Raw genomic sequence first — 26920 nt, 5'->3', positions numbered from 1 at the left:
GGCACCAAAGAAAAAGGTTAAAGAAGAATCTGAAGAGAAGCTCACCAGGCTTTCATGAGTGTTGTGGAAATTAACCTCAGAATGAACTCCATGATACAGATATTATCACTGCTTGACAGATAATGAAACTAGGCTAGAATTAAACACATACTCAGGGCCATCCAATGGCAAGGCAGGATTTACATACATGTTCTCAAATTCTAATTTTCTCTACTATTGATTTGTATGGCTTCAATTTACAGTTTATAAAAATGGATGGAGTTCCTGCTAGGTTGATCTTAATGAAAAATATTTACAAAACTATAACTCTAAGCAGGACTATCTAAAAGATATGTTTAAAATAGAAAAAGAAAAAAAAGAAAAATAAATGAGTTCTGGAGAAAGTTTTTCTATGGTACCTATAGATGGTAAAATTAAAGAATTGGCAACAATGAAATCCAGTTAGCAGAAAGAGAATGGGCCAAAACTACTGGAGGATTTAAGTGATTGTTGATGTCAGTGGAAGTATGGTTTGTGCTGTGACAGTGGAATAGAAGCAATCTTCAAAGAAGGTGACAATAAAGACAGGAGTCATCTCAAAGGGATACTTAGAATCTTGGTAGAATCATTCCTCTTTTATGAGAAAGTCCCTGAGAATACTGTGATCTGAAGTGCAATCTCTTAAGTGTCACTTCTCTTAATGCAAGACAATCGTTTATGCCAGGAAACAACTTGTCCTCCAAACCATTTCTAAAACTTCCAGTGTTTGAAAAAAGTGCTCAGACCTGAATCCCAGACAGAATCAATATTCAGAATGGAAACTTGGGCCCTGAGGTCACACTGACTTGTATTCAGCCTTAGATAACCTTAAACCATGTCTCATTTGTTTCATCTATAAAATGGGAATGATAACACCTACTTATTTGGGTAAGTTTGTTCCATTCCCAGCCTCCTAATGCCAGAGTCTCTTAATCTACCTCTTACTCATAGTTTTTCCTCTCTACTCTCTGCATAAGCCACGTGATCACTGAACTTATCAAGAGCAGAACTGTTTTCAAGAGCAGGCGTTGACTGCACATAGTTAAGGGAGCTGGCTTACTCATTCTTCTAGATGCATCTCAATGTCTCTGCAGCATGGAAGTTTCTCCTGATCATTGCCCACACCACTCTGTAACAAGTGCTTCTCCTCTGCCTCCAGATGACCTTGTATCTGCCATAGTTGGCTTTTACCACACTGTCTTAGATGTGCTTTCTGGCTTTCCACTAGACCATGAACTCAAGTCGTTCATCTTTAAACACCTGAGACCCAACTAGCTAACTAGTTCCTGGTAGTCTCCACAGGATTTGGTTGAGTAAATGAATAAAAGAATACCAGTTTTCATCTGGAAGCCTAGGCCAGAAAATCTAGTACTGTGTGTAAGTCTTGGAACTCATGGAGTAATTGCTGTGTTCATCCTTACTTGGTTTATATTCCCCCAATGAAGAGTTTGCTTTTAAGGCTTGCTGTCCCCCCCCCATCCCCACCCCAAATAATTATATCAGAAAGCCTATGCTGGGTGAAAGTCTTTATCCCAGTGGAGCAGTCATTCCTGGCTCATTAAGCTGCAGGAACATTTTCAGCAGGAGAACTAGCAGGTTCTAGAGTGGTAAAGTGAGAAACCCATCTACTACTACTTGCAATCTGTGGACTGCACCACAAGACACAAGACACAAAGACACACAAGAATCCTGCAGATAAGTTCTGCCTCCCTCCCCCCAGGATTCTACCACCTAAAATATCAGCACAGGGACCTCTTCTCCCATTTAACTTCCTGACATAAATTCATTGTGTTGAACTTGTTTTCCCTATCACAGGAGAAGGCCTTTTTGATTGTCACTTTCAGGGAGTTCTGACTATTTTAGTGTGAAAAAATATGCTACTAAATATTTTTAGTAAATGTAAAAATACAAAGTAGAACTCACTGTGCTCCAAGAACTACATTAAATAATAATTTGTCCTGAGGTAGGAAATGAGTTTGTGTAGTCAGGACTTTTTCTTTTCTTGGGACACATTTTTTTTTTCAATTTAATAGTCATCTTTTCTGCAGTTAAAAAAACTCAGTGGAATTTATATTAAATGAATACTTATTTCTCATTTACTTTTCATGTCAGTGGACACAAGGCTGCTTTGCCTAGGTTCTGCTTGTTCTCCCACATTGGCCATAGGAGCAGCAACTATTTGGGATTTACTATTCTGGTGAAAAAGGAAGCACAAAAGAGCTGGTGAGACCTTGTGATGCCTCTTAAAGCTCTTCTGGGAGGTGGCATACTTTCATCTGCTCACATTTGATTAGACAAAGCAGGTCATGTGGACAAGGCCAAAGTCTTTGGGCTTTGAAACGTGCAATGCTCTTACAAGGAAGTGAGTGGGGTGTGCTGGGGAATGGCACAGCACCCACTAAGTTCATGAACATTGTCATGGCCTGGATGGAAGAGGAGATTCATACTGTACCTTGCAGACTAGATATTCTGGAGAGAATGTGAGCCACAGTTATCAGTCTCTTCAAATGATGGTAGAAAAGAACACCACTGGTGATTCTTCTGCCTGCCTCTTTGATTGCTGTTTCATAACTCGATTCCCACACATTTGTATTCCTGTCCTGTTTTCAGGGGACGATGGAACACAGACTCATCCTGAGAACAGCAGCCAAGAAAACAGAATCAAGGCTCGCTGCCTATCCTGCACGACCATGGTTCTGAAGGCTGTCTGGGGACTCTTAATCATCTTGTCAGTGTCATCGTCTTGGGTTGGAACCACACAGATTGTAAAAATTACTTATAAGAACTTCTACTGTCCATTTTTCATGACTTGGTTTTCAACAAACTGGAACATTATGTTTTTCCCAGTCTATTATTCTGGTCATCTGGCCACTGCTCAAGAAAAGCAATCACCAATGAAAAAATTCAGGTAGGTTTCACATTAAATGGCCAATAGGAGATGTTCTAAAATAACTTCATGCAAATGTGTATATTTTCATCTCTTTGGAATATGAGTGGGGAGAGACAGGATCTAAGGTCAGGAATGAACACTAGAATACAGAATATTTTCTCCCTAAAAAAAAGTCACTGAGGGTCTACAACAGGCCAAGCACTGTACTAGTGCTTTTGTGTATTTTACCTTATTTAATTGTCACTGGTGGTAACACCCACCTTTTACCGTGGTGTTATTATCCCTATTTTAGCATATTTAGCAAATATTTAGAAACGTTAAATGAATTGTTCAAGGTCACATACTTATAAATAATGGCCCCCAATTTCTATCCAGACCTATTTATCTCTGAAAGTCATGCTTTAAAAGAACACCTAGACTTCCAGTCAAGATGGAGGTGTAGGTAAATACACTTCGCCTCCTCCCACAACCACAGAAAGAATTACAACTACACCTCAAAACAAATAAAACTGTCAGAAAATCGAGCTGTATAGAAGTTCAACAACCAAGGATTTAAAGAAGCCACATTCATCCAGCTGGGTGCCTTTTCTACAATAGACCATGCTATTAAGACAGGAAATCAAAGCAGCTGGACCTAATACCCAGAAACAAACACAGGGAGGCTTCCAAATTCAGGAGACAAAGAAATATGGCCCAAATGAAATAACAGAACAAAATCCCAGAAAAAGAACTAAATAGAAACAGAGATAACCAACCTATCAAATGCAGAGTTCAAAACACTGGTGATCAGGATGCTCAAAGTACTCATTCAGTATGGCAATAGTATAAAAAAGACCCAGGAAGAAATGAAGGCTACACTAAGTGAAATAAAGAAAAATCTACAGGGAAATATCAGTCGAGGAGATGAAGCCAGGATTCAAATCAATGATTTGGAACATAAGGAAGAAATACGCATTCAACCAAAAAAGCAAGAAGAAAAAAATAACACCCCCCCCCCCCAAATGAGCATAGTATAAAGTGCCTCCAGGACATCTCCAAATGAACCAACATCCAAATAATAGGGATGCCAGAAGGAGAAGAGGAAGAGCAAGAAATTGCATACTTATTTGAAAAAATGATGAAAGAAAACTTCCCTAATTTGGAGAAGGGAATAGATATACAAGTCCAGGAAGTACAGAGAATCCCAAAGAAGTTGGACCCAAAGAGGACCACAGCAAGACACATCATAATTAAAATACCAAAGGTTAAAAGTACAGAGAGAATCTTAAAATCAGCAAGAGAAAAGCAGAGAGTTACCTACAGAGGACTTCCCATAAGACTGTCAGCTAATTTCTCAAAAGAAACTTTGCAGGCAAGATGGGACTGGCAAGAAGTATTCGAAGTGATGAAAAGCAAAGACCTACAACCTAGATCACTCTATCCAGCAAAGCTATCATTTAGAATGGAAGGGCAGATCAAGTGCTTCCCAGATAAGACAAAGCTAAAGGAGTTCATCATCACCAAGCCATTATCACAAGAAATGTTAAAGGGACTTATCTAAGAAAAAGAAGATCAAAACTATGAAATTAAAATGGCAACAAATTCACAACTATCAACAAGTGAATTAAAAATAAAACAAACTAAGCAAACAACCATTACAGGGACAGAATCACAGATACAGAGACCATTTGGAGGGTGGTCAGTGAGGAGGGGTAAGGGGGAGAATGGGGGAAAAGGTGCAGGGATTAAGAAGCATAAATTGATAGGTATAAAATAGACAGATGTTTAGTACAGGAAATGGAGAAGCCAATGAACTTATATACATGATCCATCTACATGAACTAAGGGGCAGGGGGGAATTGCTAGAAGGAAGGAGTGTACCAGGTGGGAGGGAGCAAAGAGAGAAACATAGGGACAACTGTAATAACCCAATCAATAGAATATACTTTTTAAAAAGAAAAACTTCACATAACCTAAAAAATAAAATAATAAAATAAAATAAAATAAAATAAATAAAATAAAACACCCTATGTTTCTAGCCCAGGGGAAAAACTGTATTAATAAGATTGTTAGAAAAACATTTGCTCAATGTTCTGGACACTGGTGCCTAAGCAGATGGAATGACCTGATTCCCCGCAAAGGGAAGTTTGACCCTGGAATACTTTGAAAGATGCTGTTCTTTGCTTTCTAGGAGCACATGGAGACTCGTCTGTTGGTTTGCAAGCCATGAACTTGATAGTCTCAAGGTCCTAGTGGTTGCTCTGTGCTAAACCTGGCTTTTGTAGCCACACCTTGGAGAGCTCAGAAAGCTGGCGGGGCCAGTGTCATCCAGCACTGCACAGCACTCAAGGAAGGAAAAGCAGCTTTTCCAGATCTAAGTTCCTTTGCTAACAGACTGCTTCTCGGAAAGGAAAAGCCCAGAGCTAAGGAATAACTTCCAAGGCAGTCACTCTGATCACTGAGAAAAAAACAGTAGTCAGGACCCCCGTGGATGGCAGTGGGAGAGGGACAGTCCTGTACACTAGCTCATTGCTCCTCAGACAAACAATGATTTGTCTTGTGGGAGCCCAAATAACCTTTATGCCTTGTCCCTGTCCCAAATGAAAAAAAAATGAATGACTATTATAATCAGTGCATTAAGACTGTTCTTAAAAACTTAACAAATTGTAAAGAGTTTATCTTCAACCTGTTTTCTATCACCAGCTTGGAAGTTCCTGGGAATGATAAAGTCACAGTGTGAGCTCATTTTCCATGTGTGCCCATGAAAATTCAATTACAGTTAAAGGAAAAAAACAACTTAAAAATAAATACATTCTGGTTTAGGGGAAAGAAAAAGCCTTGTACCTGTTTGTGATCGTTAAAAATACTTTGTATTTGATGGCCATCAAAATAGACAGGATCTTGAGGCATAAGTTCTTTTTAGATAATGTCATTTAATGAATGATTGCAGAGGATGTGATTATCAGGCTAAAATTCTTGTTTGAAAATGCCTGCGTGTACCCATGGCGGGTGTGTGCTACTGGGATGCTCCTGTGGTTTAGACACATGTGTCGACACAAAGAACAAAACTGCAGTATGGGTAGTGGTAACTCAGGACATCTCAGAGTAAGCCAAGACAGTTTCATTGAAGATAACGCATTTACTAGAGGCTGCTGCTGACAGAAATGTTCTGGCAACAGCTTCATCTTCACCACATTTCTCATGTCAGATTCTGAATTTAGCAAAATCTGTGGTTTGACAAGACACATCCACCTGTTCCTGGAGGTAGAGTGAAGCTGATCATTTTTAAAACCAAATCAAAGAGCTCTTATTGTCAAGCAGGAAGCATTGCCTTTGAAGGGAGTATTCCCCAGGGCCTCCTCCGTATGAGAGCTAAACACAGTCAGAAAATTCTGAAATCCTCCATCTTTTTTTTCCCTATAGACTCATTAACACTGTGTGCCAAGAAGGCACTCCCCCAAGCTCTCAGGGCAGAAGCAAGGGAAAATGAAGTTCATGTGTAAAACTGGAAACAGACTTTGTCCCACAGCGCCAAACCTCTTGACTAGTTTCTTTTCTCTCAAATGGTATTAAAGCATTCTTAGTGTTTTTCCTAACACTAACAGCAAAAGAATTCTTAATAAAGTATCAAATCTAGGTGGTAACAATTCTGCACTTAGAAGTAGTTTTTGATATTTGATCATTCCATTTATATACTACCAAGGGAATTCAATCACCTCAGGTAATTTGAAATTTAAGAAGAAAAAATACATATACTATATTTTGAAGGGGTGTTTTTTTCAGGAAAAGTATATGTAGAAAGCATAAAACTAGAGTCAAAGACACATTTGTCTATGTCAGGCAGTGATAAAATATGTTTAAGGTGTCACCTGACATCTAGAAAAGATTCAATAACTAGTAGCTGCTATAGCAATGATGATAGTTATTAAATTACCAATGTCCCCCAACTTCTAAGCTTCATTCCAAGTTTTTTCCGCCTGTCAGTGATGCCTGCTTAGAAATTGTGCCTCCCATCAACCCAAGAAGAGACCCGCTGTTATTTGCTTCTCCATTAAAATGTATTCTTTTTTGAATATTTGCATTTCTTATCACTTTACTGCTTAAATAGCATAAGGTTCTACACAGGTAAGCTGGTGTTTGAATGGAGAGCATTTTAAATTCCTGAAACTGCAGTGGCAAATGGAGAGAAGGTTGGCAGTGAGAGGAGAAGGGAAAGACAGGGGAATGATAATGTAGCCAGAAGGGGTGATGAGCCAGGTGAAAAAAGTCTTTTCGAGGAGAAGTGGGAGCCCTTCCTCGACAGCGCTTTGTGTGGGGGCTCTCCCTGTCTCTATGCCTCCACTGGCCCTCCGCATGGGGTCAGAACACTTGCTCACATGCACACAAAGTCTTCGCTTGGGAGCATTCAACTAGCGTGATGGCAGGCTCTGGGAAGGAAGAGCCATCCCTTGCTAGGGCCACTGATAAGAAAAGAAATTCTTAATCAGAAATGGGTTTGTTGTGGTTCTCCATAAATGTATATTTAAAAGGCATTTAGCCCTGGCCAGTGTGGCTCAGTTGGTTTGATTCTCAGTCATGGCACATACCTAGGTGGCAGGTTCGATCCCCAGTCTGAGCACATATAGGAGGCAACCAAATGATATTTCTCACATCGATGTTTCTCTCTCTCTCTCTCTCTCTCTCTCTCTCTCCCTCTCTCTCTCTCTCTCTCTCTCTCCTCACTCTCTCTTTCTCCCCTCACTCTCTTTCTCTCTATCTTTCTCTCTCTCCTTTGTTCTCTAAAATCAATAAACATTTTTAAAAATTAAGAGGAATTTAGTAGTTATAGATGTGAGGATTAACCTGTAACTCTCAACTCTATCTTTTCCTGGCAGACTCTCACGAAGTGTGGTGACTGCTGGGGGTGGGGGGAATAAGGGGACTGAATGGTAATGGAAAAAACACAATAACAATGAAATCTCAAAAAGAAAACACAGAATGCAGAACGTGTGCCCAAGATGTTCTGAGAGGAGAGCTGCTCGTTCCACGTGTGGCTCTGGTCCCGAAGGTGCCGTGGTTACAGGGCTGGAGTGAAGCCCTCTGCTCTCCTGTGTGGGTGAGCACGCGTAATTTCTGTTTCCTTTACAAAAGCTTTGCCTTTGGGTTATTTAGACCCTTCACTAAAGTTTTGTCTCTTTTAAGGTGAAGTTTACTTTTGGGAAACCACGTTTTCATTTTGTGAAAAATTCTCTGGTTGTCTCCGGTAGGAAAGTAAACCACAAAACATTTTCTATGTGTGCAAATTCCATTTTTAACCTTCCTGGAATCTCTGGCTTGCAATTCCCAGCACTCCCAGCAACATTTTCTATGAGACTTGATATTGAAGCTCATGCCCCTGTGCTTAGAGCCTCACTCCTTTGTCACTCCCCTCTCCCTGAGGGCCTCCTGCTTCATGCATATGGGGCAAGCATTGCTAGGGATTCTTTGGGTTACAATACTTTGAGGCATAATTATTTCTCTTCAGAAAATGCTGGAAGAGAAACTAGTACTAGTACCATTTAGAACCATGTCAATGTATTTCATTAGAAATGTGCAAACATTAATAACCTGTTGCTTTGAACAAGACATTTATCTTATTCTTGAAAATTCAGTACCTGGCACATGATAGTTGCCTGATAAATGCTTGGATGTTCATGAACAACTAAGTGAAGAAAATCAAGCTGAATTCTCTCAGTGGCAAGTCTGTTTTCAGTCTAAGTCAAATAAGCAGCTTTTCTATCACTTCAATGATTGCCTATCTGGATCGCTAGCTTGAACATTTTGATTAAAATGGTCCCTTAGGCTAAATAACCAATTTAGTCAGAAATCAAACACATCAACAATTTAACCGAAGTGACTATTTGTACACAATGAATCCAGATAATTTCTCCAAAATGACCAAATGCTTATACATAACAAAGTTATATCTTGAGTTTTGTTTTTATTTTTACTTTCTTTTTTTGTCCTGCCTTAAAATGCTAAAGAAAAAAGAAATAAGTCAATAGGGCAGATATATTACAAGGAGGCAGAGTGTCTCAGGAAGAGCAGAATCCCACACTTGTCTCTATGTGATACGTGAGGCTGCGGGTTGTCTGCAACCTGCTCGCCCAGTAGCAGCCATTCCCATCCTGCTGCACTCACCCAGTGGGAAAGAATTTTCTCTCTCTTTTAATAGCTAGTAATTCCAGCAACCACACATTTCTGTGTTTCTCTGGGCTTCTCCGAGAATGTTCAGCAGCAGCAGAATGGCTGCTCCCCCAGTAATCTTGAGAGCATTTGGACGTACAAGAGGCCTCACTCTGTCTGGGGAAATGTGGGCTCTTTTCCATGGAATCCTCTGTGTCCTGGAGGCGGCAGCACTGGGTTCAGTATGTTCCATAGATGACGGATGAGTCTTGAGTGTTTTCTGCTCTTGCCTGGATGTGGGTGTCAGGAGTTAGACAACATAAGATGTGTCACAAATGGTACCTGACTATTAACCTCTTTTTCTTTCCTAGGGAATGCAGTCGGATTTTTGGCGAAGATGGTCTGACCTTGAAGCTCTTTCTTAAAAGAACTGCTCCTTTTTCTATTCTATGGACTTTGACTAACTACCTGTATTTACTGGCTTTAAGGAAGCTGACAGCCACAGATGTTTCTGCTCTGTTCTGTTGTAACAAAGCCTTTGTCTTCTTGTTGTCATGGATCGTCCTGAAAGACAGGTTCATGGGAGTGAGGGTAATGGCACACTTGATTCACTGTGTGAGGCTGCCCTTAATCGTAGATCCCTGCCATCAGGAGAGCTGCCCTGTTTCACGGAGTTTCCATAAAACTTTCCTATGGGTTCTGAGTGCAAAGTGGCATTTGAAGGTAGATTAGGATGCCCACGACATTGCAAATCATACAAGGATAAAGGGATTTCCATTGGGTGGTCAGATGATTTCAACAGGAGGCACTAAGCCAGGGAAAATAAGGTTTTTTATTTTTAGAATTAATGGTGTGATTGGCTCCTTCTGTCCTTGGGAAGAAGGGTCTGAGAAAATTAGCCACAGGTTATGCTTTTTTATTTTCAGTCAATATATGTTGAGACAATCCGCTCTTGTTCTGTCCCACCCAGACACGGACTTAATATTGGTGTAAGTAGGCAAGATAACCAAATAGTAATGAAAGTCCCTGGTCATGTCACCATGCTGTTAAAAGTCTGTATATCCATGTGACTAATCTAGAAATGGAACCAAAAGCAACAACTTATACTGTGGGGTACAAATTAATTGAGCTGCATTATACTTCAACCAACCAATTCAGTTCTGAGTTTATTCCTTTCAGAAGTAACATGGATCTTTTAAAAATGTTTTTGTATGTTTAGTCTATGTTAGATTGAAAGTTGTGCAAATTTAAAGAGTCAGATCTCATTTATGTAATCTGGCATGCCACCCTCATGATAATATTGAAGAAGCAGTTCTTTAGAAGGAGGACTAAATGAATAGCCGTTTCCCGGAAGATAAGCATTGCATAATTACTGCTCTCAGAGAGAGATGTCCAAGATGGCCATCCAAATGTTGCTCTTGTTGTGATGATTCCAGTGCCTTCTCCACTCTAAATGCTAAAGTTAATGTCTGTATTTAAAAGTTTATGATAATCATAACCTTGAGAGCTTTTTTAAAAAACAGCCAATTAGCAAATTCTAGTTGTGTGTTGGGAGATGCTGCTCAGAAAGTCAGGACTGAAGATTGACATGAGCAGGAAGTAGAAAGCTATGGCAGGAGACCAGATGAGAAACTCCGACTCAATCCATGACGTTATTGGAATACAGCCACGCTCTCCACTAGCTTGTCTTAGATTTGACACCGAAAGGGCTTAGCTTCATGTTTTACGCTGGTGCTGGCTGGTCACCATCAGGTACCCTGACAAGTCCTTGAGAGCAACGACTTCCCTATATCGCTCACTGCTCCATTCAGGATGAGCTACATGATTGGTGGGGTCCGGCGCAAAATGAAAGCACAGGGCCCCCATTAAAAATTATTAATAGCCCTTTTTCGGCCAAAGCTGAGGCACCAGCAGTCAAAATGAAGTTCAATCCCTTTATGACTTCTGACCAGAGTAAGAACTGTAAAAGGCATTTCAATGCACCTTCCCACATTCGCAGGAAAATTAGTCTTCTCCTCTTTCCAAAGAGCTGAGACAGAAGTACAATGTTCTATCCACGCCCATCTGAAAGAATGATGAAATTCAGGTTGTGTGAGGACATTACAAAGGGCAACAAATTGGTGAAGTAGCCCAGGTTTACAGGAAGAAGTTCGCCAGCTTCACTGAACGAGTGCAGTGAGAGAAAGCTAATGGCACAACTGTTCATGTGGGCATTCACCCCATCAAGGCGGTCATCACTTGACTAAAGCTGGACAAAGACCTCAAAGAGATCCTTGAACGTAAAGCCAAATCTCACCAAGTAGGAAAGAAAAGGGACAAATACAAGCAAGAAACAATTGAGAAGATGCAGGGATAAATGTAATCTTATATACAGCTTTAATTAAAAACTTGAGATGAAAAAAATTATTAACAATGTCAAGATGGCAACATCAGAACATTAAACCAAGAATGGGGCCCTTCTAATCACAGGGCCCTAGGCATCTGCCCTGAATCCAGCTCTGCTTCCATTTCTATCAGAACAATTCAGGGGACAAAGTAGGGGCTCAGCAGATATTTGGGGGAAGAGTAAGTGAACTCATGTTTATGAGGTCATACCTTTTCTATCTACTTCCACCATGGCTGATCCATAGAGTTTGGGGGGCCTTGTCAGAAGAGGGGGAAACAGAGGAGATTTAAGGCTTTTCTGCCCTCTCAGTGGCATCTGATTACCAAAAGGAAATCATACATTCACTGTTAGATTGACCAGTGAGAAAATCAACTTCATTGGAGTGAATGACTGCATCTAACTACAGAACCTAGTAATGTAAGAGGTCCTGTCAAAAGACGTTCAGTGTTTATTTGAGGTCTTTTAAAACCCTCAACTATATAATATATTTAAATCATAGGGTTAGGAAACCTGCTCAGAGGCTACAAACCATTGCCATTTTAAAATTGGGATCTGTAGTGGGTTGAATGGTGACCCCCAATAGGTAACCATGTCCTAATGCCAAGATTGTGCAACTGTGACCTTATTTGGAAAAATGGTCTTTGCAGACATAATTAATTTAAGGATCTTGCGAAGAGGGGATCATTCTAGATTATCTGGGTGGCCCCTAAATCCAACAACCAGGATCCTTAAAAGAGACACACACAGAAGAGACATGCAGAAGAGGAGGAGGCACTGATACCACAAGGCAGAAGTTGGAGTGATGTGGCGACAAGCGCAGGAAAACTGGGGCAGCCACCAGTGCCTGGAAGGGGCTTGGAATCTATTCTCTTGTAGCCCTGCCATGGGGAGCATGGCTCTGCCGGATTTCAATTTCTGGCCTCTAGAACTGCGAGAGAATACATTTCTGTTGTTTTTAGGCACAAAATTTGTGGTGATTTGTTACAGTAGCCTCAGGAAACTACTACAGCAGCTGTAGAAAAAGTGTTGAGTAGCCGATAAGTGACTGTTATAAGTATATATGTAAAGTAAGACATCTCAGATGACAAAAGGTAAGCATGACTGTCAGGCACGCTGGTGGAAGTCAGATGCTCTTCTTTTTAACTGACGGGAAAGGCTTCACTTCTCACTGCAGAACATTAGGAATGATTTCATGCCATGTTTCAGAAGAATGTTGAGGAGTAATTTTAACGATGCCAATAATCAGCCTATGGAGTACGAGGAGCACCAGAACGTATTCAGCATTTTACCTTCTGACAGTCAGCAATTCTTGTCCTCCTGAGACGTATTGAGAACATGCATAATTAGGCCATTGAGAAATTGAAGGAGGGCACAGAATACCTACAACACAAATGCGGTTTTTATTGGCTCCACCCACGAGTAACCTACAGCACCGGCCTGTGAGTGCTGCCTCACGTGGACCTCTCTGTTTTAAGTAAAGTAGTCATCGGATTAAAATTAATATTTCTGACTGATTCTAAGGCTGCAGGAGTTTAGAAACAAATCATTTTTGGATTATAGGTCCATTTGCTTGACCCCAAGAATGATCACATTTAAGATGAAATGTATGACTTCCCCTACTTCTATTTTTTATGTCAAAATAACACCATCGACAGAATGAAGGATGCCTTAGTTATAATATCAGCAAATATGGGCTTACCCAGGGTAGTGGTTGGCCACAATCATTGATGTTCACATAAAAAGTAATTTGGTGTTATAAATTACTTCTTAATAGTTTGTTTCTTTGTACTATTGATTGACGTATAGATGACAAGGAAATCTGTTATACATTTAGTTTTCTGTTATGAAATCATTTCAACCAATTTTCTGGTAAACTTCAGTGTCTTAGCAAACTCTTTCATGAGTAGCTGCTTGTAGCTGATATATGATCATTCCTCGGAAATTAGAAAACTTATTTAAAAGATCAGTTCTTTTAAATTGCAAAGATGTTGGTGAGAATCCAGTTCTTGCAGCTTTGAAAATGGGTGTTTTCCCATCTCCAATATTTTGTCTTGTGGTGCTAGAGTTTTTAAATTCATGAGAAGCGGAGAAATCACCTTAATTTTTTTTTAAAAAAAGGTTTTCCTCAAAGAAAATGGGCCCCTGTTTGTTTTTTTGTTTTGTTTTGTTTTGTTTTGTTTTTACTATGTCACTGGTATCTATTTCATGACAATGAAAAATAAATGTCAGACTAGGAAGTTAAAACTTTTTCTTTCAGATCTTGCCCTTCCCTTATTTTTTATATTATTAACTAAACTTTTTCACCATTTTTAAAACTTCCTTGAACACATGAAGAAAACTGGTGGGTGGTGGGTGGTTCAGCAGACCCCAGCCTTCTTAGCAGGTTTAGGAGATGAAGCCGTGCCCCTTTAGCTTGGCACCCACATTTTTTTTTAGCTCTAATTGGGTCCCTATGCAGTTAACTTCCCAAACTGGGGCTCTTTTAGAGACTTTCCTACAGCCACCAAGGACCCACCAGAGAATGTCAGTTAAAGTGAATCTTCCATTGCTTGAACTACACTTCTCTGAATTAAAATTGGGCTCCAGAGTGCTCTACAGCGAGACACTGGAGCTGAGCTGCTACTGATTTGTGCCAACGTTACACATTTAGATAGGATCCAAGGTGACCTCCGGTTTCCATCTCGCCTTTGGTTCACATTTATGCAGTTACTGTTCACTCAAGTGCTATGCAGAAACCTTGATGCTTCCTGGAGGAGGCAGTACAGGATGGGCAGTGAGGCTCATCCCCTCAGCCCCCTCTTGGCTGGAGACTGATTTATGAATACAGGAGAAGAAAGCTGAGTTGTAATGACTCCGGTTTTATGTCCACCAGGAATCCATAGCCCCTTCACTCGGGTGGAGCCAATAGGTCCACTCTGTCCACTCCCATACGCTCTTCAGTCTTCCCTTCTGGCATTTCTTTTCCTCTTTTTCATCTTAGTCTCCCATTGGGACAATTTTCAGATGAATTTTATTTATATAAAAATAAGTGTGTGTGTGTGTGTGTGTGTGTGTGGTAGGGAATCTTGGTTTGAGGGTCTGCACCCCTTGTGTTAGACCATCTGAGGGAGCCACCCTTCACCGCTCACGCACACACAGTGTCTGGACAGCTATAGGCTGCCCACCTCTTGCATTTCTCTCACTTCAAATCTTGACCAATTTCACTGGATCTTGAGTAAAACAGATGGTTATCCTTCATCAAACATTAAAAATAATGGGCAAACATGTTTCAGGATTTCATATAGCCATGGTTCCTGGAAAACAGGCTCTATCTAAATATATTCAGAGAGAATAGGATGAGCAGGTCTCATTGGCTGAGCCACTAATGAGTATCCCACTTTCAGCTGCTGTCCCTTGTTCTTGAACTTGAGGACAGTCTGTTGGCAGTGTAGCTTCAAGGTCTTCCACTTCAGAGGCAGCTCTAGCCTTGAGACTCGAAGGTCCAGTGTGGGTCACTAGAGTTCCTCCATGCTCCACTCAGCTTCAGAAAGAGAGTTGACCACAAGGCAAATTAAGTAATTTGTTGGGGGTTACAAATAGAAAAAGAAGCAATTAAAAGTTCATTTCAATGCCCTGAACCCTATAAGAGCTGATATTGCTAAGCAAATAAATATTCTGGAAATCATTTGTCAAGGAGAAACACAGTAAATGTAATGAGACTGGAAATCTTCGTGGGGATCCAGAAAAAGGCCGAACCCTTGTGATTTTTGAGGGCTGAGCCCAAAGAGGAGGTCGTGGAGCTATAAGAAAACTGTTAGCCAGAAACCGCTTCTCTAGCCTTTATCTGTACAAACTAACTCTTTGAGAGGTGAAAGAAGCCTGGCTTCCATGCAGGGTCACAGGCGGTCTATAGCACAGTGAAATCACCTTTCTGGCCTTTGGGCTTCAGGAACAGGCTCGAACAGCCTCATGGTTCCTCCAATTGGCCCAGAGAGTTGATGTGGAGACTCTCAGAGGGGACTGAGACTGAAGAGGAAGGTAGCTGTCTTGGGAGGCGGTGCTGCCCAAGTGGCATGCTGGCATCATGGGGTCACACCACGATGGGAAAGGACCGAGAGGGTCAGACAGTTAGCAGTGAGGTATCGTCAGTTCTGCGGCCACTGTGGTTACTAACCCTCTCGTGCCGAACAGACTCAAGTGATGGCAGTGGTAGGCTTTCCATTTCATTTAGACACCTCTGGCTGGTGAAGGGGCTGGACCTGGAATAGGCTGTGAGGAGGGCCTAGTTTCTCTGAGGCCGAGCAGGTGGCACCAGGAGATGGCGAGCTTTCAGCACAGGGGCCGTTCCTGTGCACACTGAAGTGCTCAGAAGCATTTTTGTGGTTTCGCCGTGCGGGCGTGCACATATGAGCACTCTGACTCAACAGTGAAGCCACTGCTCCTGCAGGCGCATTTCCAGTGTCCTGAGCCCAAGAAGAGTAGCTTTGTGTTTTTCTGTTAAGAACAAACTGGTGCTCCTTCCTTAGCGACTGGTGAATTCTGAAAATGCACATGACTCAGATCTGCGCTTGCGTTGTTTGTTCTCGGGAAATCGGAAGTGTATTTACTCTGTAATGAACTGACGGAGCCAAGCCGCGCCACCCCGGGACCATCCAAACGACCACTCCACAGGGGACTTCCACGCACCATTTTCCTAGATCAGCCAAGATCCCTTCCCTTAGTTCCAATGGTGTGGATAAGAAGCACACTGGAAATTTCTTAAAACCTGGCCACAGAGAATTTATTCTATGAGATAGCTGTGAAATTTAAATAAAAATGGAAAATAATTTAACTCATCTTTCTCCCCAGGAAACCTATATAAACCTGTAAATTATTAACCTATAAACTACTGTTCATACCATAGAGAAGAATTTTTTCTAACATCTCAAATATTCAGATTTTCATGCTTTTAGAACTTAACTAACAGTGTTGTCTGACCCCCTGAAGTGAAAAATGCTTCTCTCCATGAAGGCAATTGAAAGAGACACTGCTGTAATTGATATGTCAATTTACATCGTCCAGGCCAATAGTTTCACAAGCACTTGAATATAAAATGTAATGGAGATTTAAAGAGGCCCATTATGATTCTAATGTGGAATCGCTACAAAATTATGTAATCTTTGTCCATGTCTAATTCCTGTCTTGAGAAAACTGACAATAGTCATATTATGCATATACATTTTTACTAATGGGCGACTCAGGAACAGAACAGTTTCCAACTAGGGTCAGATCCTGGGGATAATAGTTTTAAATATTCATCCCTTTCTAGACAATGATTTGGTTTTTTGCTTTTTTGTTTGTTTGTATGGGCTGTTTGTTTTCATAATTCCCTAGACCCAGAATTATATGGAAACTTATAATAATTTAAAATATGAAACAGCACATTATGTTAAAGATCATTAGGATTAACATTGTGTTCTTTTCACCCTGTTGTGTTTATTTGACCAAGAAAATTGTTGCTTGGGCCCCCAAAAAACAACCCACAAATATTAATTCAAATTTATTATTCTGCAAGTTCAGTCTTATGAGGGAGATCTATGTGTGCACCTGAATACTTTAACCCATGGACATTATTTAAACACAAAGACGGATCAGAAAATACGAAGGTCTTATGTTCCTTTCCGTTGTCTGAAATCAGACAGCCCAAAGAATTGCTGCAAATCCCTGGCTGAACTATAAATCCACAAATCAAAGAAAATGATAGCCCTCCCAGAATTTCCAGGTCTGGATAACCCCCTCACCATGTTTATTTATGAATCTATTACTTCTTGTTTGGAAAATTTCCTTGACACCTCATGGTGTGTGTATTAAATTTTATTCCCTGCAGTCTGAGGCCCAGTCTAACTAGAACACATGCCTGGCAGCTCCGGAGAATATGATATTCACTCAGCAAGAGAAACGCCTCCCATCAAGCAGCCTCCCGGATCACACTTTATGAAGGCAGTTTTTCACCGCTGACATGTCAGCGTCTGTTCTCAAGTTCTCCTGCTGTTTTCCATAAAGGACGCTTTAGTACGGAGCTGGATCTGAAACCAACTGTGCACTTGCTTTTGGTGGTTATTAACAAAAGAGTTGCTTTAGCAGCATCTAAATTACGTGTCATCATTATCATACACTGCATACAGTTACTCGTTAAAGATCTACATTTTGTTGTAATAAATAATTCACTAAAAATGTTCAGAGGGGCAAAAAAATCCATGTGAAAAAGCTATCTGTAGCTTTTGATATAGCTTTTGTAGCTCAACAGAGGAATTGATTTACTTGGGAATACTCAGAACTGAAGCTTAACAAAATTAATTGCCACATATGTTTAAATTTCTCACAAAGTGGCATCCTGGTTTTAAAGTCAGTGAGGCAACTTTGAAATGTCTGAATTGCTCCAGGTGAAGGCATTTCCAGAAACAGATGCAAATCAGCATTTCACAAAGGGGTCGACTCTTGTTTTAAGCGCACCAAGTATCATATCAACTTACAGTAGACCAATATGATAGTAATCAAATGATGAACAGTGCACTTTTATGCAATTCATGTTCTAGAACAATGAAATAACACTACCTTTCTGTGGCTTAATTTACATGAAAACAAAAGGAAGAACTGGCCTCCATTTGACATTCCAAGTGGCAGTGCAAGCTTGCTCCTTACAAACCATTGTGAGCTTACCCACTTTCTTTTTACCCCTTACCCTAAATTTTGCCTCTTAGCTGCATCAATATAAAGTCTCTCTAATCAAGTTCTGGTTGTGTGGAAGTCTTCACCAACATGCACTGATCCAAGGAGCTGATTAAAATGTGTGCTAACTGAAGAAAAATAATACAGTATAAATGAAAAGGCTTAGAACAGACTTCCTACTAACTGTAGTTCACCAATATGGGTATAAATCTCTATGAAGTTGAACTAAAAAGTTGAACTAGAATCATCAGTCCTTGATTTGAACATGAGCAGCTCTTATATTCTCTGCCTGGATGTCTCATGAGTATACTGACTCCTTGTTAATACAGACCCTTCTACAATTGAACAGCAGTGCACAGAGGTAATTGGGTTTGAGGAAGCATTTAGCAGCTTTCATGAAGTCTTCAATTGCTTGCTCAGGGATACGGAGTCATCAGGTTTTGGGTTTTTTTGTTTGTTTTCTTATTTCTTTGCATTCTATTCGACAGATAGTTGCCACAATAATGGCAATCACAGGCATTGTCATGATGGCTTATGCAGATAATTTCCATGCGGACTCGATCGTAGGAGTGGCATTTGCAGTGGGCTCAGCCTCTACGTCCGCGTTATATAAGGTATGTTGTGCGCTTGCTTACATAGTCAACTGTTGTTTGTAGCTTAGACTTAAATAATAAAGGAAGGACAGAGAAAATCTCGGCCAGAAAAAAATAAAGATGGCTTAATAAGTACCGTTTACTGAGTGCTTGCTACACGTTGGGCACCTGCCAGAAAACTGTGATTGCACCCTCATGAGACACAGGTGCATGTCTCTGACTGCAAAGAGGAAACTGAGGTGGAGGAAGCATTTAGCAGCTTCCAGGAAGTGTTCAGTTTGCTCTGAAATATGGAGGCATCACTTTTTCTTTATGTTTTTGCATTTGGTGTGATCATATTGTTTGAATGACAGAGGAGGACACTGAGGCTTTGAAACATTAAGTACCTTGCCAAAGGTCATACAACCAGGAAGTGCTAGAGCCAAGACTGAAACTCGGACTGGCCAAGTCCAAGGCCCTTGCTCCGTGGCCCCACCCCTCCCGCTTCATCAGTCTGTTGTAGCAGAGTCCGAGAAAGACCTCTCCCCTCTTTACGTTTCTTTAATTGAACTACCTATGGTTATTATCTTAACTCCAATTGAGTGTTAAAAATAATAAACAAGCTGTCATTGGAGAGGTTACCTTTTGCTACATATTAACTCTGTGCCACAGAAGTTCATGTTATTAGCAAAATGAAGAGTCTCTCTTGCCCTCTGAAGGATACTCCTGGCCTGCACTGTGTACTCACCATTCTTTCTCTCCTGGAACTGCTGTCATCAATGAAAATTCTATTCAATCATTACCCTCAACTTCAGAAGTGAGGACTAAGAGAGCAGATCTAAAAGGTTATGCCCCAAGCTCCCCATTTCAGAGCCAACTTTCTGGATGTAGCTAAAAGACTATTGCACTTTCATCTCTCTTGGTGTTCGAATGAGAAAATTCTCTCTGAAAGGCAGAAAATGCCCTTTGCCTCTCTCCTGGATGCCTGTTCTGGTTATTTGCCAGCACTGCGGCTCAGAGGACACGGAGTCTATTTCCATCCTGACATTTCCTGGCCCACTGATTCTGCGTGACAAGCTTGACGAGTGTTCACTCAGTCGCCATTAGTGTCTAACCTGCCCCCAGCTGAGCCTCCACTGAGATGTCTGATGTGACCAGAGACTAACATGTGATCAAGGTCTCTTGATTGAGTCTCTCAAAAGAACAAATAACAATAAGTCCGATGGAAATTAAAAGCAATGTCTGGCATTGCTGTGTGACCAGGATGGCCATCTGATAGACAGGATTCTCCTGACCATGTTACAGGTGGATCCACTATGGGAGTGGTAGTATTTGCTGACATGCACAGAATCGTATGAGCACCACAGAGATCTGCTTCATTCTCCATTGTTTGAGGACTCATGTAGGAAGTGAAGGGGTTAAAAAAAAAACAAGATATATGGACTAGACTCCTGGCTCCTCCCCACTCTGACATGAGACACTAGGTTAGCCGTTCATTCCTTCTTGCCATCTTTCTCTGTCCACAGATTTACAATCCAGAGAAAGAGAGTTTTTAATCTGAAGAATAAACAGTGTTTGTGAAAATATTTTAAGCTCTGAGAGAAAAGTACTTATAAATCCAAGGCATCATTGTTATTTATCACAACACATAATGACAGGCTCTCCCTGTCCAATATGGTTTTCAGTATCTGTCAAAACAAGAGTGAAATGAATCCCATGCTTGAAGGGAAGAATTGACAGCATCTCAATCTAGAAGATTTTTCTGGGTTTCCCCACTTTTATTTATGACTCGCCCTACACCACCACATGGGTCATGGCGCTCAGCACAGTGTGCAGTGACCCTGCGGTTTCCACCACCATAAGGAATCTGTTTTATGGCACTTGCTGTTCCGCATGAAGGCTACAGGGCATTTTAGCTCCTTACCTCAACACCACATTGGATGTCACGGAGGTAGCAGGTAAGGAGATATGGAGGATAAACACTGGGTCAGTTAGCTCCCTGGGTAGGTGAATAGAGCTCACCCTTCTGACGCAGCAAGGTCTCCCACTGTGTGGCTTACAAGTTTCTTCCCATTCCAGGTTTTGTTTAAGATGTTTCTTGGAAGTGCCAACTTCGGTGAAGCGGCACACTTTGTCTCCACAGTGGGTTTCTTCAACTTAATCTTCATCTCCTTCGCCCCAGTCATCCTGTATTTCACCAAGGTGGAGCACTGGTCCTCCTTCGCGGCTCTGCCCTGGGGCTGTCTCTGCGGGATGGCAGGGCTGTGGCTGGGTAAGTGACCCCAGGTTTTGCCTTCCATTCCCTATGTCACTTAAGTTTCCTTGGATAGTTAAATTTTCATATCAGATTATTTCCTTGGGTACCTCTATTCTCTGTTTCCTAGACTTACCTAAGGTTGGTTCATGTTACTGAATTTGGAAGGTGTTTCACAAGCTATTGCTTGATTAGATCGGAGCCCTCCAACTGGTGTGCCTCCCAGGGGCTAAAGTGTGAGCTGGAGGTCCAGGCCACTCTGATCACCCTGGGGATGCAAGCAGCCCCATCCATTCTCCATGCTGTGCTGTACGATGCTGTTGGGTTCCAGTTGTGCCACGGGGTGTCAGGCCAAGGGAGAGAGGGACACTCCCACTCAAGAATGCAAAGTGGTTCAAAGTGGCTGGAGCACTGAGTGCAGGAGCAGTGGGGAGGAAGAGGAAGATAACATTCGGGAGGCAGCCAGTCATGAAGGACCTGAAAAGCCACATTGACGGGGTTGAATTTACTTATTTATTTTTAAATATTTTATTTGCTTATTTTTAGAGAGGGGAAGGAATGGGGGGAGAGAGACATCAGTGTGTGGTTGCCTCTCACATGCCCCCATTGGGGACCTGGCCCCCAGCCCAGGCATTTGTCCTGACTGGGAATTGGACCCGTGACCCTTTGGCTTGACCCTTTGGTTCACAGGCTGGCACTCAATCCACTGAGCCACACCAGCCAGGTCACAGGGTTGAATTTAAAATCCACTTACTTTTTAATTGAATTTATTGGTTCACAGAGCCATACAGGTTTCAACTGTACAACTCAATAAAACATCATTTGCACGCTGCATCATGTGCCCATCACTCCAAGCAAAGTCTCTTTCCATCCCCACTCCACCCCCCACGCTGCTGCTGTGCCCCACTCCACCTACCCCCCACACCCCTCTTCCTCTGGCCATCTCCACACAGTTGTGTGTGTCTGTGTGTCATGCAAATGTTTCTTGGTTAATCGCTTCACATTCTTTCATCTCTGACAGCTGTGAGTCTATTCCATGTATGCATGCCTATTTCTATTTTGTTTGTCAGTTCATTTTGTTCATTAGATTCCACATATAAGTAAGATCATATGAAATCCACTTACTAATCTCTCGGCAGGGAGGCAACAGGCTCAGATCTGCATTTTAAACAGCCCGCTCCAGCTGTGTACAGAGAATGAATGTGAGATAGCGGCCCTCACTAAGCAAGGCAACGAAGCAGCACTGGGCCTGGTGGCTCAGCCAAGCAGGCTGTGCCTGGTCGACGACCAAGAAAAAGTCACCTGGACTCTTTCTAATATTTTTTCTCCCAACTCCCTGTAACTCGGAGGCTGCCTGCCTCACCAGGGGCCTCTCACCTTCGGGCTGTGCCCCTGCTGTAACTTGACACGAGCGAGCGGCACCTGAAAACTAACAAGCCTGCTCTTCTCCTGCCCAGCAAACACCCCCCAGGGACCAGTGTCTCTTTGCTCAGAATCAAATCCTCTTCATGCTGCTTCTCTCTCCTCACTCCACCTAAGTCCACCCCCTTTGCCAACTCCACATTTACGCACAGACTTGACCTATAAGACATCTGCTAACCCTCACTTGACTTTCTTTATCAAGGTGACATAATCCAAAACACAATCTGAAGCAGCACAGCAATTCTTTGAAGAAAAATATGCTCTTATTTTCTTCCCCCATAGGCAGAGTCATCCTTGTACACTCTGGCCCAGGCCCTAAGGGGAGGTCTTAAGCAAGACAGGAAACACTTCAACTAATTGTTGGTCCTTTGAATTCTACATGTGAAGGCCAAAAACATGTGGTTGTGACCTGTCTTAACCTCTGCTAAGTTAAGTAGAAATCAGTAGTAATGTTCGCACAAGACCAAACACCCTAATGAAAAGTGCCTGGACAATTTCCTGACCCAAACCAATCTAACTGGGGACAATCATAGCCTACATTTCACTGGCTGTGGCCCCATCTGTGTACACATGATCTCCAGTTGTTGCAAAGTAGCCCTCCCCTAACATGCATCCCCAGACATATCTAATACATGCCTCTGAGCAAGCTTGCTAGGCTTGGTGGCGCCCATGCCGGCTGGACACTGGTTCCCCACCAACAGCATGGTCTCCACACCCCAGCGGGTGTAGTATCCCAGCATATCGAATTGATGATCCCACCTCTTTGCGTTTGTTCCATACACCCTTTGTCAGCCAGTGGGCAGGGGGTCAGGCAGCCAGAGTGGCAGAGGAGAAACACAAGAAGCCTACTTCAGGTGAGATACACATACATCCGTCTCCAAAATTAGAGAATTAACTGACCAAAGGTGCCGACAGTTTAAGAGGCATGTTTAGCACAGACATCGATTATTTTATGTTAAAAAGGAAAGCACCCAGCATATCAATTCCCCTTTATCCTCCAATATCCTCAATATCCTCCTTTATTTTACAGTCTTCAACATCCTGGTGAATGTCGGCGTGGTGCTGACGTACCCAATCCTAATCTCCATTGGGACCCTGCTCAGTGTTCCTGGAAATGCAGGTACTAGTATGATTTGACGTGTGCACAGTAAGTCTCCTGCTCACACTGGTTTTGCACCCTGAGTTGTTTCTTTGAGCAATTGTGAATCATGCGCCTTGCCTGCCTGGAAAGATGTTTTTAAATATCATGAAGGTGGCATCAACAGAATAACTATGCAACAGATTTCAAATCTGCAGCTATAAACACTGTTTTTACTTGGTTGTGCTTTTAGAATTAAACACCGAATGTATCATTTGGGTTTCATGTAATCTCCCTGACAACCTAATTTTGTGGTATTTTTAGAGGAAATCCTATGGAAACAAAAGGCATCCCAGCATAGGACTCTCCAGGAAACATCACTAAGGAAAGTGCAGGAGATTGTAGTTCGGGGTGTCGGCTCCCCATCAGACCAACCCTGTGGAGCTGCAGAAGCTTCTCCCGGGGGCACAGCAGATGGCTCTTTGGAATAGAGATAGGAAAAAAGCAATTTGACTCACTTCTGCAACAAGAAGAGAAGTTGTTTTCTCAGGATAATCTTTCTAATAAAACCTGTGGGTGGAACAAGTAAGGGAAGTGGGTTATCTGGATGACTGCGCAGTCCTTCTAACTTTGAAATGCCATGATTCCATTCCATCTTTCTTTGCCTCAGGGCAATCAGAAAGTGTTTATTGAGCACTTACTATGGGATGAGGACTGTAGAAGAGGGGAAAATGATATTGTTGTTCCCTTAAGAAGCTTACACCTGCATTTCGAAAATGAGACCACCATACATTAAATTACTTAGAATCCTACAAAGTAATTTGTTATTAAATGCCAAATTGTGTGACAGACTCCAAAGACTATAAGATATTCAGAGGAAAGGAATATTAGGGAGGAATGGCATTGTCAAGAAAGTGTATTCATTCATCCATGGATTCATTCATTCATTCAACAAGTAGTTTCTGAGCACTCAGTGTATGCCTGGAGCTGTGATAACCCGGGTGAGAGATCCTGGGCAAGGCACAGTCCCTGCTCTCAGGACTATGTGTTATCAAGAGGGAGACAAAAGAGAATTGCTTTGACAGAGGTATGTACTGAGTGCTCTGATAGCTCACAGGAGGGGCAACCAAGAAGTCTCCCTGCAAGAAGCCTAAATGGAGGGTTTAGCTGGATGAAGTGGGTATGAGGAGGGAAGGGCATTCCATGAAAAAAGAACAGCATGTGTGTGACCAACAATTCCACTATTAGGTACATAGCCCCCAAATTGAAAACAGGGGCTCAAAAATATCATTGTACATGAATGTAAGTAGCAGCACTCTTCACAATGGCTGAGGCAGAAACACGTAACTATCCATCAACATGTGAATGGATGAACAAATTTTGATGCATAAAATGGGATATTATTCTGCCACAGAAAGGGGGAAAGTATGAATACATGCTACAACCTAGATGAACTTCAAAGCCATCTTGCTAAGAAAGAAGCCAGACACGAAAGATCACATATAGCATGACTCCACTTATATGAAACGTCCAGAATAGGTAAATCTATAGAAACAAACAGTAGATTGGTGGTTGCCAGAGGGCAGGAGGTAGTGGGTGGTGGCTACTTAATGGGTGAGAAGTTTTATTTTAAAGTGATGGAGATGTTTTGGAAGCAGAGAGAGGTGATGATTACACAACATGGTGAATATGCTAAAGGCCGCTTAGTTTAGTTTAAAATGGTTAATTTTATGTTATATGATTTTTACCTCAATTGAAAATTTTTAAAAGAATAGCATGTCCAATGATCTCAACATTAACCGGCTTGGCTCTGAAGGGATGGAGAGGAAAAGCTCTAAGAAGTAAATAGATCAGATCACAGGGGCCTTAAGGGAGAAGTATGACTCAGAGATAAGGAATGAAAGGCAGAGAAAGGGAACCCCACAGACAATGGTACAGAAAAAGGTACCATTGAAAGAGCTTGAAAGAAAGAACAAGGAAGACCTTTGGAAATCTCTAGAAGTAGCTCTGACTTGGGTCATTTGTTTTTAGAAAAGCTTAGAGAATGTCCTAGATGGTGACTGACCTGATATTTCTTACTTAGCTGTGGATCTCCTGAAGCAGGAGGTGATATTCAACGTCGTGCGCCTGGCTGCTACCATCATCATCTGCATTGGGTTTCTGCTGATGCTGTTGCCAGAGGAGTGGGATGAAATTACCCTGAAATTCATCAACAGCCTGAAGGAAAAGAAGAGTGAGGAGCATGTGGATGACCTCACAGATTCCAGTGTGCACCTGCGAAGCAGAAGCAGGGTCAATGGGGCAGTGTCTATACCACTGGCTTAAGGAGAAACACATTGTGAATGCACGTGTATGTATATTCTGTGAATATAATAAAACTTTCTCACTACCTGTATACTCACACGACATTATTAACTCTGAATTTGGATAAGTCATATGTGAAATAATGCCAACAATAAAAGTTTACATTTATATGCGTATCAAGGAACTGGTATAAATAATCATAATAAAATTTTTTATTAAAACATATTCATTCTTGTTCTGTTTCTTCTAGGGTTGCAGGGGGTGGAATTTCCTTCCCACTAATTCACAAAATTTCCTGAAAACATGAAATTCTATTAAATTATGGGCTTGTCAGTACCTTTTTCCCACCTGGAATTGAGACCTTTTCATTCAGAGAAAGTTGCCTAAGAGGAAAACACATGAAAAGGATACACACTTTTCATACATTTAAGTCCAGTAAGAGCCTGAACTTTGAAAGCTGGAAAGTAATTAAACATCAACAGAGCACCTTCTTTCTTCTATATGCAAGCCCTACACTAGAAACTCAGAAGATGTGAAGATGTATTGTAGAAGACCCATCTGTACTTTCAAATGTGCTTAGAGTAGTACAGAGCATGAGAGGTTACAAATATCTCTAATAGGAGGTAGACATTTGAAAATGGCACAGTGGTGACAGAGAGGACATCTGTTACCAGCCACCTCTAAAGCCCTTTGCCACCAAGTTTGTTTGCAAGAGTCATTTATATTTGCTGTCACTTCTTCAACTCCCATTCACTCTTGGATCCGCCCCAATCCACCTTCTGCCCCCACCATTCTCCCAAAAGGTCATTCACCATGGTCACCAGTGACGTCTCTTTTGAAAAACCTATTGACACCATTCAACCCCTACTTGATTGCCCTCTCTGCAACACTTGACAGGATGACTACTCCTTTTTTTCCTAAAATGGTCTCCTCTCCTAGATCCACTATTCTCCTTCACTGTCTGCTTCTCTGGGCCTCTCTTCCTAGGCTGATCTTGTCACTGTCAGTGTTCTGTCCTTGGCTTTCTTAGCATCTCATTCCACATTTTCCCATGGGGGTCTTATTTCCTCTCATGCTTCAAATGTCATCTAGATGGCGGTGGCTTCAAAATCTTTAATCTCCAGCCCCGGTTGGTCCCTGAGCCTCAGATTAGACTGTCCAAATGCCTTCTGGAAGCTAAGTTGGC

At 41.7% G+C, this 26920-nt stretch overlaps 1 protein-coding gene and 1 pseudogene across 1 annotated transcript in view; both read left to right on the top strand.

The window, feature by feature from the left end:
* SLC35F4 (solute carrier family 35 member F4) overlaps window positions 1-25959 on the top strand; it is a 155589-nt gene extending 129630 nt beyond the window's left edge. Inside the window, exons 3-8 of the mRNA XM_028506827.2 lie at window positions 2629-2926; window positions 9403-9622; window positions 18593-18718; window positions 20756-20948; window positions 23383-23472; window positions 25514-25959. Coding sequence (XP_028362628.1) covers window positions 2629-2926; window positions 9403-9622; window positions 18593-18718; window positions 20756-20948; window positions 23383-23472; window positions 25514-25755 — 1169 coding nt within the window. The 3' untranslated portion in view covers window positions 25756-25959. The remainder of the gene's footprint in view (window positions 1-2628; window positions 2927-9402; window positions 9623-18592; window positions 18719-20755; window positions 20949-23382; window positions 23473-25513) is intronic.
* LOC118497009 lies at window positions 9632-11883 on the top strand (annotated as a pseudogene).
* Window positions 25960-26920: the final 961 nt, after the last annotated feature.

The sequence above is a fragment of the Phyllostomus discolor genome, chromosome 1, assembly GCF_004126475.2.
Source record: "Phyllostomus discolor isolate MPI-MPIP mPhyDis1 chromosome 1, mPhyDis1.pri.v3, whole genome shotgun sequence".
Taxonomy (NCBI): Eukaryota; Metazoa; Chordata; class Mammalia; order Chiroptera; family Phyllostomidae; genus Phyllostomus; species Phyllostomus discolor.
This window is presented reverse-complemented; position numbering and strand designations above follow the sequence as displayed.